Genomic DNA, 17,103 nt, shown 5'->3' with positions numbered 1-17,103 from the left:
ATCTAGCACGTGACACAACAGCAAACAGCATGAGGTCCCTGTATCACATACAGCGTGTCTGTACCGAGGGCATCTAGTGACACAACAGCAAACAGCATGAGGTCCCTGTATCACATACAGCGTGTCTGTACCGAACAGGGAGTACAGCGTGTCTGTAAGGGCATCTACACGTGACACAACAGCAAACAGCATGAGTATCACATACAGCGTGTCTGTCCGAGGGAGCACGTGACACAACAGCAAACAGCATGAGTCCCTGTATCACATACAGCGTGTCTGTACCGAGGGCATCTAGCACGTGACACAACAGCAAACAGCATGAGGTCCCTGTATCACATACAGCGTGTCTGTACCGAGGGGCATCTAGCACGTGACACAACAGCAAACAGCATGAGGTCCCTGTATCACATACAGCGTGTCTGTACCGAGGGCATCTAGCACGTGACACAACAGCAAACAGCATGAGGTCCCTGTATTACAGCGTGTCTAGCGAGGGCTCTGCTGACACAACAGCAAACAGCATGAGGTCTGTATCACATACAGCGTGTCTGTACCGAGGGCAAACGTGACACAACAGCAAACACATGAGATCACATACAGCGTGTGATGGAAACTGTTTAAGTAGCGTTCTAAAGGGACTAGATATATACCGTGTTCTGATAATGAAAGCAGTGAGCACATCAACACTCTTCAAACAGCATGAGGTCCATTAATACATACAACCGTGGGCATCAGAGTGAACAACACCAGCAACTAAATATACCTGTCTGATGACATACAGCGTGTCTGTACCGAGGGCATCTAGCACGTGACACAACAGCAAACAGCATGAGGTCCCTGTATCACATACAGCGTGTCTGTACCGTGGGCATCTAGTGACACAACAGCAAACAGCATGAGGTCCCTGTATCACATACAGCGTGTCTGTACCGTGGGCATCTAGCACGTGACACAACAGCAAACAGCATGAGGTCCCTGTATCACATACAGCGTGTCTGTACCGAGGGCATCTAGCACGTGACACAACAGCAAACAGCATGAGGTCCCTGTATCACATACAGCGTGTCTGTACCGTGGGCATCTAGCACGTGACACAACAGCAAACAGCATGAGGTCCCTGTATCACATACAGCGTGTCTGTACCGAGGGCATCTAGCACGTGACACAACAGCAAACAGCATGAGGTCCCTGTATCACATACAGCGTGTCTGTACCGAGGGCATCTAGTGACACAACAGCAAACAGCATGAGGTCCCTGTATCACATACAGCGTGTCTGTACCGAGGGCATCTAGCACGTGACACAACAGCAAACAGCATGAGGTCCCTGTATCACATACAGCGTGTCTGTACCGAGGGCATCTAGCACGTGACACAACAGCAAACAGCATGAGGTCCCTGTATCACATACAGCGTGTCTGTACCGAGGGCATCTAGCACGTGACACAACAGCAAACAGCATGAGGTCCCTGTATCACATACAGCGTGTCTGTACCGTGGGCATCTAGCACGTGACACAACAGCAAACAGCATGAGGTCCCTGTATCACATACAGCGTGTCTGTACCGTGGGCATCTAGCACGTGACACAACAGCAAACAGCATGAGGTCCCTGTATCACATACAGCGTGTCTGACACAACAGCAAACCGAGGGGCATCTAGGGCATCGTGACACAACAGCAAACAGCATGAGGTCCTTGTTCCTGTATCACATATTCACTAGCGTGTCTCCGATGATGGACACAAAGAGTATCACATAAAGTGAATATGTCACACGGTGACAGGAAGTGTGTGTTGCTTTTACGTTATGTTGCATGTGTTAGAGAGAGGAGAGACAGGAACATCACATTTGACATAGAACCCATTGCCCTTTTAAGGTTGTGAGGTCAGGGGTCCACTCACCAACCAAGAATTCACAAAATGGGACAAATACCAAATTGAGACTCTGCATGCATATTTCTGCATCAATTTTCTCTGTGTACAATGTAAAACACCAAATAATGCATGCAGAGCAGAATTAGGCCGATACCCACTAATTATCAAATTATCCAGAAAGAGACGTTAAATTCTACAATCACCTAAAAGGAAGTGATTCCCAAACCTTACATAAAAAGCCATCACCTACAGAGAGATGAACCTGGAGAAGAGTCCCACAAAGCAAGCTGGTCCTGGGGCTCTGGCATCACAACACACAGCAAACAGCATGAGCCCCAGGACAGCAGCACAATTAGACCCAACCAAATCATGAGAAAACAAAAAGATAATTACTTGACGCAAAAAAACTGAGCAAACTGGATGATATTTGTCCCTAAACAGAGAGTACACATTGGCAGAATACCTGACCACTGTGACTGACCCAAAAATTAAGGAAAGCTTTGACTATGTACAGACTCAGTGAGCATAGCCTTGCTATTGAGAAAGGCCGTTGTAGGCAGACCTTGCTCTCAAGAGAAGACAGGCTATGTGCTCACTGCTCACAAAATGAGATGGAAACTGAGCTGCACTTCACTAACCTCCTGCCCAATGTATGACCATATTAGAGAGACGTATTTCCCTCAGATTGTACAGATCAACAAAGAATTCAAAAAGCAAACCCAATGTTGATAAACTCCCTTTACCTATTGGGTGAAAAACCAGTGTTCCATTGCAGCAACAAGACATGTGACCTGTTGCCACAAGAAAAGGGCAACCAGTGAAGAACAAGGGCAACTAGTGAAGTGTCTGACCGTGGAGAGAGAGAGAGAGAGAGAGAGAGAGGTCCCTGAGAGAGACAGCGTGTCTGAGATGATATTTACAGACAGAGGAGGTGGAGGCCCAGGGTAGATGTAGGTCTCTGTGTTGGCCACAGCTGGTCCAACAGACCATAGAGGCAGTGAAGCCAGACCTATGTGTGAGTGTGCGTGCGTGTGTGTGGGGGAGCCTTGGGCTGGTCAGTCAGGGTTTACTGCCAGCAGAACACAGGAGGGCAAACACTGATAAAGAACTGGGACACAACTCAGATTAAAGCCTGAACTGGGACTGTAAAACACAACTCAGATTAAAGCCTGAACTGGGACTATAAAACCCAACTCAGATTAAAGCCTGAACTGGGACTATAAAACACAACTCAGATTAAAGCCTGAACTGGGACTATAAAACACAACTCAGATTAAAGCCTGAACTGGGACTATAAAACACAACTCAGATTAAAGCCTGAACTGGGACTATAAAAAAACATTGGCAGAATCTGACCACTCAGATTACAGACTCAGTGAGCATAGCCCTGAACTTGGGACTTCTCAATAAAACAGTTTTATGTGCTCACTGATTAAAGCCTGAACTGGGCAAAACTATAAATTTCCCTCACAACAAAGATTAAAGCCCAATTTTGATGAACTGGGACTATAAAACACAACTCAGATTAAAGCCTGAACTGGGACTGAATAAAACACAACTCGGATTAAAGCCTGAACTGGGACTAGAGAAATTTACAACTCAGATTAAAGCCTGAACTGGGACTATAAAACCAACTCAGATTAAAGCCTGAACTGGGACTATAAAAAACACAACTCAGATTAAAGCCTGAACTGGGACTATAAAACACAACTCAGATTAAAGCCTGAACTGGGACTATAAAACCCAACTCAGATTAAAGCCTGAACTGGGACTATAAAACACAACTCAGATTAAAGCCTGAACTGGGACTATAAAACACAACTCAGATTAAAGCCTGAACTGGGACTATAAAACACAACTCAGATTAAAGCCTGAACTGGGACTATAAAACACAACTCATCTAGCACATAAAGCCTGAACTGGGACTATAAAACACAACTCAGTTTTATATCTTTAAAGCCTGAACTGGGACTATAAAACATAACTAAGATTAAAGCCTGAACTGGGACTATAAAACATAACTCAGATTAAAGCCTGAACTGGGACTATAAAACACAACTCAGATTAAAGCCTGAACTGGGACTATAAAACACAACTCAGATTAAAGCCTGAACTGGGACTATAAAACACAACTCAGATTAAAGCCTGAACTGGGACTATAAAACACAACTCAGATTAAAGCCTGAACTGGGACTATAAAACATAACTCAGATTAAAGCCTGAACTGGGACTATAAAACACAACTCAGATTAAAGCCTGAACTGGGACTATAAAACACAACTCAGATCTTTTAAAGCCTGAACTCTCTCCCTCTCTCTCTCTCTCCTCTCTCTCTCTCCCAGCTCTCTCTGTCTCTGGTCTCTCTGTACCCTCTCTCTCTGGTCTCTCTCTGTCTCTCTCTCTCTCTCTCTCTCCTCATGTCTCTCTAAAGTCTCTCTGGTCTCTCTCTGTCTCTCTGTCTCTGGTCTCTCTCTCTCTCTCTCTCTCTGTCTCTCTCCTCTCTGTCTCCTCTCTCTCCCTCTCTCTCTCCTCCTCTCTCTCCTCCTGGTCTCTCCATCTGTACCCTCTCTCTCCCTCTCTCTCTCTCCCTCTCTCTCTTCCCTCTCTCTCTCTCTCTCTCTCCCTCTAAAGACTCCTGGTCTCTCCATCTCTCCCCCTCTCTCTCTCTCTGTACCCTCTCTCTCTCCTCCTCTCTCTCTCTCTCTCTCCTCCTCTCCCTCTCCTGGTCTCCTCTCTCTCTCTCTCTCTCTCTCTCTCTCTCTCTGTCTGTCTCTCTCGTCTCTCTCTCTCTCTCTCTCTCTATGTATGCATATGTTGTGAGGTAGCAAATGAGCCTGGGGTCGAGGTTAGACAGTGGGGTTTCTGGCGTAGGATGGAGTGATTGATTAAGAACTGAAACCTGTGGATGGGGGAGGGGATGATGCTTCCACACAGAGCAGAGTAAAGAGAGCTTCTGACAGCTGCCGGGACACACTGTACTGATCTCCTACATGATTATCTTCCAGTGGCTGTACACTCAGACAGATACAAACATAGTTGCAGACACAGACACCTGAATGCTACCAGCAGACCTGAAATCTTTCAAATACTTTGGGTGATGTGATTGAACCTGCCTGGAGTGCAGGTTCAACATAAAACCCAACATATAACCCGATCTTTTGAAACAAAAATGTACAATCGGAATTGCCCTTATTTCCCCTGAGTGGAACCAAAGCTTTGAGTGTTCATTGTCTCCTTCTCTGTCATGTACCCAGCTAAAGACTCCTGGTCTCCTCCATCATGTACCTATTCAGCTAAAGATTCTCATGCTATATATTCTCCTCCATCATGTACCCAGCTAAAGTCTCATGGTCTCTGGTCTCCTCCATCATGTACCCAGCTAAAGACTCCTGGTCTCCTATATCATGTACCCAGCTAAAGACTCCTGGTCTCCTCCATCATGTACCCAGCTAAAGTCTCATGGTCTCCTCCATCATGTACCCAGCTAAAGACTCCTGGTCTCCTCCATCATGTACCCAGCTAAGTTCTGCTGGTCTCCTCCATCATGTACCCAGCTAAAGACTCCTGGTCTCCTCCATCATGTACCCAGCTAAGTTCTGCTGGTCTCCTCCATCATGTACCCAGCTAAAGACTCCTGGTCTCCTCCATCATGTACCCAGCTAAAGACTCCTGGTCTCCTCCATCATGTACCCAGCTAAAGTCTCATGGTCTCCTCCATCATGTACCCAGCTGTAATTCTGGTGTTTGTCTCCTCCATTCAGGGTGTTTGTACCCAGCTAAAGTGTGTTTGTCCCCTCCATCATGTGTCCCAGCTAAATATTCTGCTGGTCTCCTATATCATGTACCCAGCTAAATTCAGGGTGTTTGGTCTCCTCCATCATGTACCCAGCTAAGGGTGTTTTTCCTCTATATCTCAGGGTGGTCTATATATTCCATCATGTAGGGTGTTTGTTCCCTAATATTCTGCTGTGTTTGTCCCCTCCATCATGTACCCAGCTAATTCAGGGTGTTTGTCCTCTATATATTCAGGGTGTTTTCCCCTATATATTGTTTGTCCCCTATATATCAGGGTGTTTACCCCATATAAAGGGTGTTTGTCTCTATATATTCAGGGTGTTTGTCTCCTCCATCAGGGTGTTTGTACCCAGCTAAATATTCAGGGTGTTTGTCTCCTCCATCAGGGTGTTTGTACCCAGCTAAAGACTCTATATATTCAGGGTGTTTGTCTCCTCCATTCATGTCCCCTATATAAAGGTGTTGGTCTCCTATATATTCAGGGTGTTTGTCTCCTATATAAGACTATATATTCCTGTGTCTCCCCTATATATTCAGGGTGTTTGTCCCTATATATTCAGGGTGTTTGTCCCCCTATATTCAGGGTGTTTGTCCCCCATATATTCAGGGTGGTCTCCTCCCCTATATATTCAGTGTTTGTCCCCTATATATTCCAGGGTGTATATATTCAGGGTGTTTGTCCCCTAATATTCAGGTGGTTTGTCTCCTATATATTCATGTATATTCAGGGTGTTTGTCCCCTATATATTCACTCCCCTATATATTCAGGGTGTTTGTCCCTATATATTCAGGGTGTTTGTCCCCTATATATTCAGGGTGTTTGTCCAATATATTCAGTCCTATATATTCAGGGTGTTTGTCCCCTATATATTCATGTATATTCCCAGACAGGGTGTTTGTCCTATATATTATATTATCATATATTCATCCCCTATATATTCAGTGTGTTTGTCCCCTATGTCAGGGTGGTGTTTGTCCCCTATATATTCAGGGTGTTTGCACCCTATATATTCAGGGTGTTTGTCCCCTATATATTCAGGGTGTTTGCTGTTTTTCCCTATATACAACAGGGTGTTGTTCCCTATATATTCAGGGTGTTTGACATATTCAGGGTATTCAGGGTGTTTGTCACCTATTTGTCTCCTATATATTCAGGGTGTTTGTCTCCTATATATTCAGGGTGTTTGTCCCCTATATATTCAGGGTGTTTGTCCCCTATATAATCAGTGTGTTTGTCCCCTATATATTCAGGTGTTTGTCTCCTATATATTTGTCTCCTATATATTCAGGGTGTTTGTCCCCTATATATTCAGGGTGTTTGTCCCCTATATATTCAGGGTGTTTGTCCCCTATATATTCAGGGTGTTTGTTCCCTATATATGTTTTCCCCCTTATTTCTCCTATATATTCAGGGTGTTTGTCTCCTATATATTCAGGGTGTTTGTCTCCTATATATTAAGGGTGTTTGTCTCCTATATATTCAGGGTGTTTGTCCCCTATATATTCAGGGTGTTTGTCCCCTATATATTCAGGGTGTTTGTCCCCTATATATTCAGGGTGTTTGTCCCCTATATATTCAGGGTGTTTGTCCCCTATATATTCAGGGTGTTTGTTCCCTATATATTCAGGGAGTCTGTCCCCTATATATTCAGGGTGTTTGTCCCCTATATATTCAGGGTGTTTGTCCCCTATATATTCAGGGTGTTTGTTCCCTATATATTCAGGGTATGTGTCCCCTATATATTCAGGGTGTTTGTCCCCTATATATTCAGGGTGTTTGTCCCCTATATATTCAGGGTGTTTGTCCCCTATATATTGAGGGTGTTTGTTCCCTATATATTCAGAGTGTTTGTCTCCTGTATATTCAAGGTGTTTGTCTCCTATATATTCAGGGTGTTTGTCCCCTATATATTCAGTGTGTTTGTCCCCTATATATTCAGGTTGTGTGTCCCCTATATATTCAGGGTGTTTGTCCCCTATATATTCAGGGTGTTTGTCCCCTATATATTGAGGGTGTTTGTTCCCTATATATTCAGAGTGTCTGTCTCCTGTATATTCAAGGTGTTTGTCTCCTATATATTCAGGGTGTTTGTCCCCTATATATTCAGGGTGTGTGTCCCCTATATATTCAGGGTGTTTGTTCCCTATATATTCAGGGTGTTTGTCCCCTATATATTCAGGGTGTTTGTCCCCTATATATTCAGGGTGTTTGTCCCCTATATATTCAGGGTGTTTGTCCTCTATATATTCAGGGTGTTCGTTCCCTATATATTCAGTGTGTTTGTTCCCTATATATTCAGGGTGTTTGTCCCCTATATATTCAGGGTGTTTGTCCTCTATATATTCAGGGTGTTTGTCCCCTATATATTCAGGGTGTTTGTCTCCTGTATATTCAGGGTGTTTGTCCCCTATATATTCAGGGTGTTTGTCTCCTGTATATTCAGGGTGTTTGTCCCCTATATATTCAGGGTGTTTGTCCCCTATATATTCAGGGTGTTTGTCTCCTATAGATTCAGGGTGTTTGTCCCCTATATATTCAGGGTGTTTGTCCCCTATATATTCAGGGTGTTTGTCTCCTATAGATTCAGGGTGTTTGTCCCCTATATGTTCAGAGTGTTTGTCTCCTATAGATTCAGGTTATACTTTTGATTGTTTCATTTTCAGAGGATGCTTTGAAGAGCTAGATGTACGCTTTTGTTTTTATCCACATTCCCATAATTTCAGATGCACTTCAGCGTACTAACTGACTAAATGAGAGAAGCACAAAGAAAACAGATCCTTGAACTTTCACCTTTAGAACACCGAGTAACCGTGGTAACTGGCTGAGAGGAGCCAGAGACCATTATGACGCCATGGAGTCAGAATAAGGCTCATTGTGGAACTAAATAGTGTGACGGGGGACGGAGGAGAGGGGAGTAGGTAAGGAGAGCGGTAAAAACAGGAGAGTGGAGACCAGGGTTGACGAGATGAGATATATATTTTTTTTAAAGGCAGGATAGTGTACAATGAACAAGACAAGGCAAACAGCATCAAACTGTAGCCTAGTCGCTCTCCGTGGTCCTGAAACCCATTTAATATCAAGCAGGTGGAAAGCCATAGCTAAAAGCTTTTATTTTGTAATGCGAATATATTTTTTTTACTTTCTTCACTTTTACCTTTCCACAGTGAACTGTGGTTATTTACACAACTTAACAGAAAAAAATATGGCATAGTCGCTTAGTCAAACTAAAACAGCATCATAATAAATGACGTCGGGCAAAACGCCTTTCAATCACGATTTTACAGCTAGCTTACCTTATGTATTTTAGTAAATCAATTGAAAGTATAGCCGTTAATTGGTGTTACAAAAACCTAAACATGTATTTTCTCAAATTCAACCCATGACCAAAATAATCTTCTCTATCAGATGGATGGCATTACTTCGATGCAATGTAATGACATCCACACCTCGCAGATCTTTGAAGTAAACAGAAAAGACTACATCAATGTCTCTATACTGCGGACTTCATTCCAAACAGTACTTCACTACCTCCACAGTGATGTTTCCCTCTACCAGCACGTCTTCTCTTCCACCTATCCCTCCACTGAAACAACATGCCACTCCACCATCATCTTACCGTATCTGCTTGACATCCCGAGATGGTACAACAGCGTCATGAAAAAGAACACTCTCCATAGCCTCGGGCGCTTCATTTTTAGACAGACACCACCTACAAAAGACTACTACTTTCTGATGTAGGCTTCACGATCCAATTCCGTCCCTTATGACTCTATTCAAATCCCCATGTTATTTCACGGAGCTGCGACCAGATCTATACTCCGCTGGATTCACGCCAGGTAACGGAAACCAAACCTTGACCAAAGTGTAATAACTGTGGGTTTGAGCTAAAGGGAAAGGGGAACACACACGTATGACACACGACATTCCAAACCCCTGGAAATCCTGGAGCGGATCTGGAGCGGGGAATCTCTCGATTTCCTCCCTGTGTCAGTCTCTTCCCCTCCCGCAATAGATCTGTTCGGTGGGGTCCCGCAATGACGTCACAAAATGACCCTGTTGAATTTTCAAGATGTTTTGCAGCGGCAAAGACAGCGCGGTGGGCCAATGGTAGTGAGAGCTGCCTCTGTCTCGGAGATAGAGGAGAACAAGTAAAGGCAGCGCGGTGGGCCAATGGTAGCGAGAGCTGCCTCTGTCTCCGAGATAGAGGAGAACAAGTAAAGGCAGCGCGGTGTAGAACAGAGGAAGTTGACAATGCCATTGATTTATGGTCAATGTTGGTTCATCCATCGAATTTGGATAGGAAATACGCATTTATCCGTTTCTTGAACAGCAGTTTTGTAGAACAATTTTTTTGTTTAGGGTTAGTGTAGAAACCTAAGTGTTGCTATGGTGCGTTGTTAGGTGTAAAAACCTAAGTGTTGCTAAAGTGGGTTATTATAAGTAGAAACCTACGTGTTGCTATGGTGGGTTAATAATGTGTTTTAATGTGTGTCAAGGGAGTTGCTCATAACCAGACAGGTACAGGCTACACTAATGCCCCCTGCCTGACCACCATTCACCTGATGCAGAGGGACCCCTTTAAATCATGTTCAAATGAAACAAGGCCACCACATCTACCCATCCTCCAAGGCCAAGTTAACATGACAGTGCTGAGATCAACCATTTTGTTCGGTTTGTTATTAAAATGTGAGATGCTCGATACAAGGTCTATTGGTTCCCTCTTCCTGCCACCTGCTGCCATGCAGACCTTCTTGTTTTCTTCATCATCACTGTAGGTTTGTAGGGGGGCATTTCCATGCAAAAGGACCCATGAGCACCAGGTCATATCCATGTAAAAAGGACCCATGAGCACCAGGTCATATCCATGTAAAAAGGACCCATGAGCACCAGGTCATATCCATGTAAAAAGGACCCATGAGCACCAGGTCATATCCATGTAAAAAGGACCCATGAGCACCAGGTCGTTTCCATGCAAAAGGACCCAAGAGCTCCAGGGCATTTCCATGTAAAAGGACCCAAGAGCTCCAGGGCATTTCCATGTAAAAGGACCCAAGAGCTCCAGGGCATTTCCATGTAAAAGGACCCAAGAGCTCCAGGGCATTTCCATGTAAAAGGACCCAAGAGCTCCAGGGCATTTCCATGTAAAAGGACCCAAGAGCTCCAGGGCATTTCCATGTAAAAGGACCCAAGAGCTCCAGGGCATTTCCATGTAAAGGACCCAAGAGCACCAAAATGTGAAGTTTATAGGAGCATGTCAAATTGACATGCTTTAAAACAAATGTTTAACCTTTATTTAACTAGGCAAGTCAGTTAAGAACAGATTCTTATTTACAATGACGGCCGACCAAAAGGCAATAGGCCTCCTGCGTGGACGGGGGCCTGGGATTTAAAAAATAAATAAATACAATATAAATATAGGACAAAACACACATCACACCAAGATAGACAACACAACACTACATAAAGAGAGACCTAAGACAACAACATAGCAAGGCAGCAACTCATAACAACACTGCATGGTAGCAACAAAACATGATAACAACATGGTAGCAACACAACATGGTAGCAACACAACATGGTAGCAACACAACATGACAACAACATGGTAGCAACACAACATGGTAGCAACACAACATGGTAGCAACACAACATGGTAGCAACACAACATGGTAGCAACACAACATGGTAGCAACACAACATGACAACAACATGGTAGCAACACAATATGACAACAACATGGTAGCAACACAACATGACAACAACATGGTAGCAACACAACATGGTAGCAACACAACATGATAGCAGCACAAAACATGGTGCAAACATTATTGGGCCCAGACAACAGCACAAAGGGCAAGAAGGTAGAAACAAGAATACATCACGCAAAGCAGCCACAACTGTCAGTAAGAGTGTCCATGATTGTCGTTGAATGAAGAGATGGAGATAGAACTGCCCAGTTTGAGTGTTTGTTGCAGCTCGTTCCAGTCGCTAGCTGCAGCGAACTGAAAAGACGAACCACCCAGGGATGTGTTTGCTTTGTGGACCATTAACAGAATGTGACTGACAGAACGGGTGTTGTATGTGGACCAGTGGGTCTTGCGACGGGTATACAGAGATGACCAGTTTACAGAGGAGTATAGAGTGCAGTGATGTGTCCTATAAGGAACATTGGTGGCAAATCTGATGGCCGAATGGTAAAGAACATCTAGCCGCTCGAGAGCACCCTTACCTGCTGATCTATAAATCATGTCTCCATAATTTAACATGGGTAGGATGGTTATCTGAATCAGGGTTAGTTTGGCAGCTGGGGTGAAAGAGGAGCGATTACGATATAGGAAACCAAATCTAGATTTAACTTTAGCCTGCAGCTTTGATATGTGCTGAGAGAAGGACAGTGCACAGTCTAGACATACTTCCAAGAACTTTTATGAGGTGACTACCTCAAGCTCTAAACCATCAGAGGTAGTAATCACACCGTTGGGGAGAAGGGCATTCTTCTTACCAAACCACATGACATTTGTTTTGGAGGTGTTCAGAACAAGGTTAAGGGTAGAGAAAGCTTGTTTGACACTAAGAAAGCTTTGTTGTAGAGCATTTAACACAAATTCTGGGGAGGGTCCAGCTGAGTATAAGACTGTGTCATCTGCATATACATGAATGAGAGAGCTTCCTACTGCCTGGGCTATGTTGTTGATGTAAATTGAGAAGAGCGTGGGGCCTTGAATTGAGCCTTGGGCTACTCCCTTGGTGACAGACAGTGACAGGCAGCAGATATTCAGACTTTATACACTGTGTTCTTTGAGAGAGGTAGTTAGCAAACCAGGCCAAAGACCCTTCAGATACTCCTTAGCCGGCCCAAAAGAATGGAATGGTCTACCGTAACAAAATATTTGGGAGCACAACATTGCTATTAAAATCAAGGGCAATGGTGACATCATTGAGGACCTTTAAGGTTGCAGTGACACCTCAATAACCTGAGCGGAAACCCTATTGCATACCAGAGAGAACACATTAAGACATTAAGACATTAATAAAAAAGCCAGTCAGTTGATGAATGACAAGTTTTTCCAACACTTTTGATAAACAGGGCAAAATAGAAATAGGCCTATAACAGTTAGGATCAGATTGATCTCCCCCTTTAAATAAAGGACGAACCGTGACTGCCTTCCAAGCAATGGAAACCTCAGAGATAGGCGATGAATCTTTAAGAAGAAAGGGTCTAAACCATCTGACCCAAATGAAAGCTGACAGTCTATATTTTTAGACGAAATTAAGGTATATATACATTTTTTTCACCATTTTCTGTCCTACAAAACGGGATAAAGCAAAGACTTGGATTCCTGGTCAAACAGATGGGAAAGGGGTCTTAGAAAACATCTACCAGAAAGCCTCTTAAAAGGTTTTAGAAATATATCAAAACACAATGTTGAAGTAAAGAACCCTGCCAACTAATATCAATGCTGACACCGAGTGTACAAAACATTAGGAACACCTGCTCTTTCCATGCCACAGACTGTTCCAGGTGAATCCAGGTGGAGCTATGATCCCTTATTGATGTTGAAGTAAAAGACCCCACTGCCAACTAATATCAACGCTGACACTGAGTGTACAAAACATTAGGAACACCTGCTCTTTCCATGCCACAGACTGTTCCAGGTGAATCCAGGTGAAAGCTATGATCCCTTATTGATGTTGATGTAAAAGACCCCTGACAACTAATTAATAATCAACACTTTCATTTAGATTAGGAGACATTTTTTTTGCTTCAGTAATTTTAAAGAAACTTTGTCTTGTGCCTTGAAATTGCAGTTACCCAAAACCCATATCCTTAAATGATTTCCAATTTCTCCACCTCACGAGGAGGCAGGATATTGAAAGTTCACAGAAGTAATCAGTAAAGGTCGACCTAACAATTAGTTATAGTGTTTTTACTGGTATACATTTTCATTATGAATGATTAAGTCATTAAAACAACAACAAATTGAATTTGCTACATTGGGAAATCCGAGTAGTTTGTACATCCCAGTACAGTAAACAAAAGTAGAGTATAGTTCAGTACAGTACAGTAGAGCACACTAGAGTTGATATCACTATAATGTATTGTACAGAACTCTACTGAACTCTACTCGTCTGTACTATGCTGTACTCTACTCGACTGTACTGTACTCGACTGTACTGTACTGTATTGTACTATACTGGACTCTACTCGTCTGTCCTATACTGTACTCTACTCGTCTGTCCAATGCTGTACTCTACTCGACTGTACTGTACTCGACTGTACTGTACTGTATTGTACTATACTGGACTCTACTCGTCTGTCCTATACTGTACTCTACTCGTCTGTCCTATACTGTACTCTACTCAACTGTACTGTACTGTACTGTATTGTACTATACTGTACTCTACTCGTCTACATCACTATGAACAGAATGACTTTCACATTCATCATTATGCATTTCTGTGCAGTACAGATCAGAGAGCCAAGATGAAATTCTATGACAGTAATTATGTTACCGTAATTATATGACGGCAATTATATTACCGTAATTCTGTTAATTAATGTAATTCTATTACAGTAATTCTGTTACTGGGTGTAAATCCACTAGTCCTTTTGTGTAGAAGTTTGTTCAATCAATGTTTTTTTGTTTTTTTGGCATACATTTGAACTGGCAAAATCAGTCCCAGCGCAATTATGTGATTGTGGAATTGTACAATAGTTTCCCTCGGCAGATGGTTGCCTTGGGGAATGTGTGACCTAATGTGTTGAATTTTGTAGATCATTACAGCCTAAATTATGTTATTTTTATCCCGGCTATGCAAACTAAGCTGATGTCCATGATACTTTCACTCTTTAACCTCTATGGCATCGGTGTCCCTAAACCGGGTGTCACGACTTCTGCCGAAGTCATTGCCTCTCCTTGTTCGGGCGGTGCTCGGCGTTCGACGTCACCGGTCTTCTAGCCATCATTGATCCTTTTTTCATTTTCCATTGGTTTTGTCTTGTCTTCCTACACACCTGTTTTCAATCCCATTCATTACCTGTTGTGTATTTAACCCTCTGTTTCCCCTCATGTCTTTGTCAGAGATTGTTTTATTGTCAGTATAGTGTGATTGTTGCATATGTGCGCGTCGGGTCCTCGTACCCATGTTTGTACATTTATTGTTATGGAGCATACTCGTGGAACTTTATTAAAAGACTCCATTTTACACTCAGTTTGACTCTCCTGCGCCTGACTTCCCTGCCACCTATTACACCTATGCATGACACCGGGATGGTTGTTTCTAACGTGCACTAATGTGACTAGAATGACGTTGTAAATAACATCCACATTTCCGGGACATAGACATGTCTTATACGGGCAGAAAGCTTAAATTCCTGTTAATCGAGCTGCACTGTCCTATTTACAGTAGCTATTACAGTGAAAAAATACCATGCTATTGTTTGAGGAGAGTGCACAACAACAAAATCACATCAACTGGTTTGATATATTCACCTCTGAAGGTAAATAAAGTCCTTACATTCGGTAATCTTGTTCTGATTTGGCATCCTGAGGGTCACAGATATACAAGGTAGCATAGTTTTGTTTGATAAAATACATTTTCATACCCATGTGGAACTGGGTTCTACATTTTGAACCCCAGCTGTCACCTTCCTGTAGCCTACTGTCTGTTCTGAGTGAACAGGGAGGGTCAAGGCTGGCTGAACCTTCCTGTAGCCAACTGTCTGTTCTGAGTGAACAGGGAGGGTCAAGGCTGGCTGAACCTTCCTGTAGCCTACTGTCTGTTCTGAGTGAACAGGGAGGGGCTGGCTGAGCCTACTGTCTGTTCTGAGTGAACAGGGAGGGTCAAGGCTGGCTGAACCTTCCTGTAGCCTACTGTCTGTTCTGAGTGAACAGGGAGGGTCAAGGCTGGATGAACCTTCCTGTAGCCTACTGTCTGTTCTGAGTGAACAGGGAGGGTCAAGGCTGGCTGAACCTTCCTGTAGCCTACTGTCTGTTCTGAGTGAACAGGGAGGGTCAAGGCTGGTTGAACCTTCCTGTAGCCTACTGTCTGTTCTGAGTGAACAGGGAGGGTCAAGGCTGGTTGAACCTTCCTGTAGCCTACTGTCTGTTCTGAGTGAACAGGGAGGGTCAAGGCTGGATGAACCTTCCTGTAGCCTACTGTCTGTTCTGAGGGAACAGGGAGGGTCAAGGCTGGATGAACCTTCCTGTAGCCTACTGTCTGTTCTGAGTGAAGAGGGAGGGTCAAGGCTGGTTGAACCTTCCTGTAGCCTACTGTCGGTTCTGAGTGAACAGGGAGGGTCAAGGCTGGCTGAACCTTCCTGTAGCCTACTGTCTGTTCTGAGTGAACAGGGAGGGTCAAGGCTGGATGAACCTTCCTGTAGCCTACTGTCTGTTCTGAGTGAACAGGGAGGGTCAAGGCTGGCTGAACCTTCCTGTAGCCTACTGTCTGTTCTGAGTGAACAGGGAGGGGCTGGCTGTCACCTTCCTGTAGCCTACTGTCTGTTCTGAGTGAACAGGGAGGGTCAAGGCTGGATGAACCTATCATAATCATTTACACACGTCGTGTCACAGAGTCGATATACATCTTAATTCTTGGACCACACTGTAATATCCTCCATGCGGTCAGGTGTTATCGCTGTCTATTTCATTCACATGGTCTCTTCTCCTTCTCTCCCCGTCTCTCTCCACAGCGTGAGTGTATCTCTGTTCACGTGGGCCAGGCTGGAGTCCAGATGGGCAACACCTGTTGGGAGCTGTACTGCCTGGGCATGGGATCCAGCCGGACGGACAGATGCCCAGTGACAAGCCCACAGGTAACCTCGACAACTCCTTCACCACCTTCTTCAGCGCCACGGGCACCGGAAAGTACGTGCCACGCGCCATCTTCGTCGACCTGGAGCCCACCGTTATCGGTAAGTTGTTTGTCTTTTTACAGAAACGTTTATCCTTTTGAAAAACATTTCAACATTTAGTTCAGTTTCTAAATGTGTACAGAACATCATCCACTGGTATCTGGTCTTCTCTCCATATAGAAAAATACTGTTTTCTCTTTCTCCAGATGAGGTGAGGACAGGCACCTACCGCCAGCTGTTCCACCCTGAGCAGCTCATCTCAGGCAAGGAGGATGCTGCCAACAACTACGCCCGCGGTCACTACACCATCGGCAAGGAGATCATTGACACCATCCTGGACAGGATCCGTAAACTGGTAAGAACGATTAAAGAATGAATTGTTGACAATTATGAAAATTGGAGACAGGATATTTTAATTTTTAATTTTTTTAATTTGACCATTATTTAACGAGGCAAGTCAGTTAAGAACAAATTCTTATTTTCAATGACGGCCTAGGGGGCAGAACTACAGATTTGTACCATGTCAGCTCAGGGGTTTGAACTTGCAACCTTCCGGTTGCAACGCTCTAACCACTAGG

At 43.9% G+C, this 17,103-nt stretch overlaps 2 protein-coding genes across 2 annotated transcripts in view; one reads left to right on the top strand and one right to left on the bottom strand.

Moving 5' to 3' along the window:
- ptprna (protein tyrosine phosphatase receptor type Na) overlaps window positions 1-9,708 on the bottom strand; it is a 111,961-nt gene extending 102,253 nt beyond the window's left edge. Inside the window, exons 1-2 of the mRNA XM_064976975.1 lie at window positions 9,276-9,708; window positions 9,229-9,235 (exon numbers count right to left, since the gene is read on the bottom strand). Coding sequence (XP_064833047.1) covers window positions 9,229-9,235; window positions 9,276-9,362 — 94 coding nt within the window. The 5' untranslated portion in view covers window positions 9,363-9,708. The remainder of the gene's footprint in view (window positions 1-9,228; window positions 9,236-9,275) is intronic.
- A 31-nt stretch (window positions 9,709-9,739) lies between these two features.
- On the top strand, window positions 9,740-16,901 carry LOC135546897 (uncharacterized). Its single transcript, XM_064975456.1, is given in 4 exon segments — window positions 9,740-9,766; window positions 16,364-16,436; window positions 16,439-16,585; window positions 16,732-16,901. Coding segments are annotated over 4 exon segments (417 nt in total).
- The last annotated feature ends 202 nt before the right edge of the window (window positions 16,902-17,103 follow it).

This window comes from Oncorhynchus masou, chromosome 10 (genome assembly GCF_036934945.1).
Source record: "Oncorhynchus masou masou isolate Uvic2021 chromosome 10, UVic_Omas_1.1, whole genome shotgun sequence".
NCBI lineage: Eukaryota > Metazoa > Chordata > Actinopteri > Salmoniformes > Salmonidae > Oncorhynchus > Oncorhynchus masou.
The sequence above is the reverse complement of the archived record's forward strand: the minus strand, read 5'-3'. Positions and strand labels throughout refer to the sequence as shown.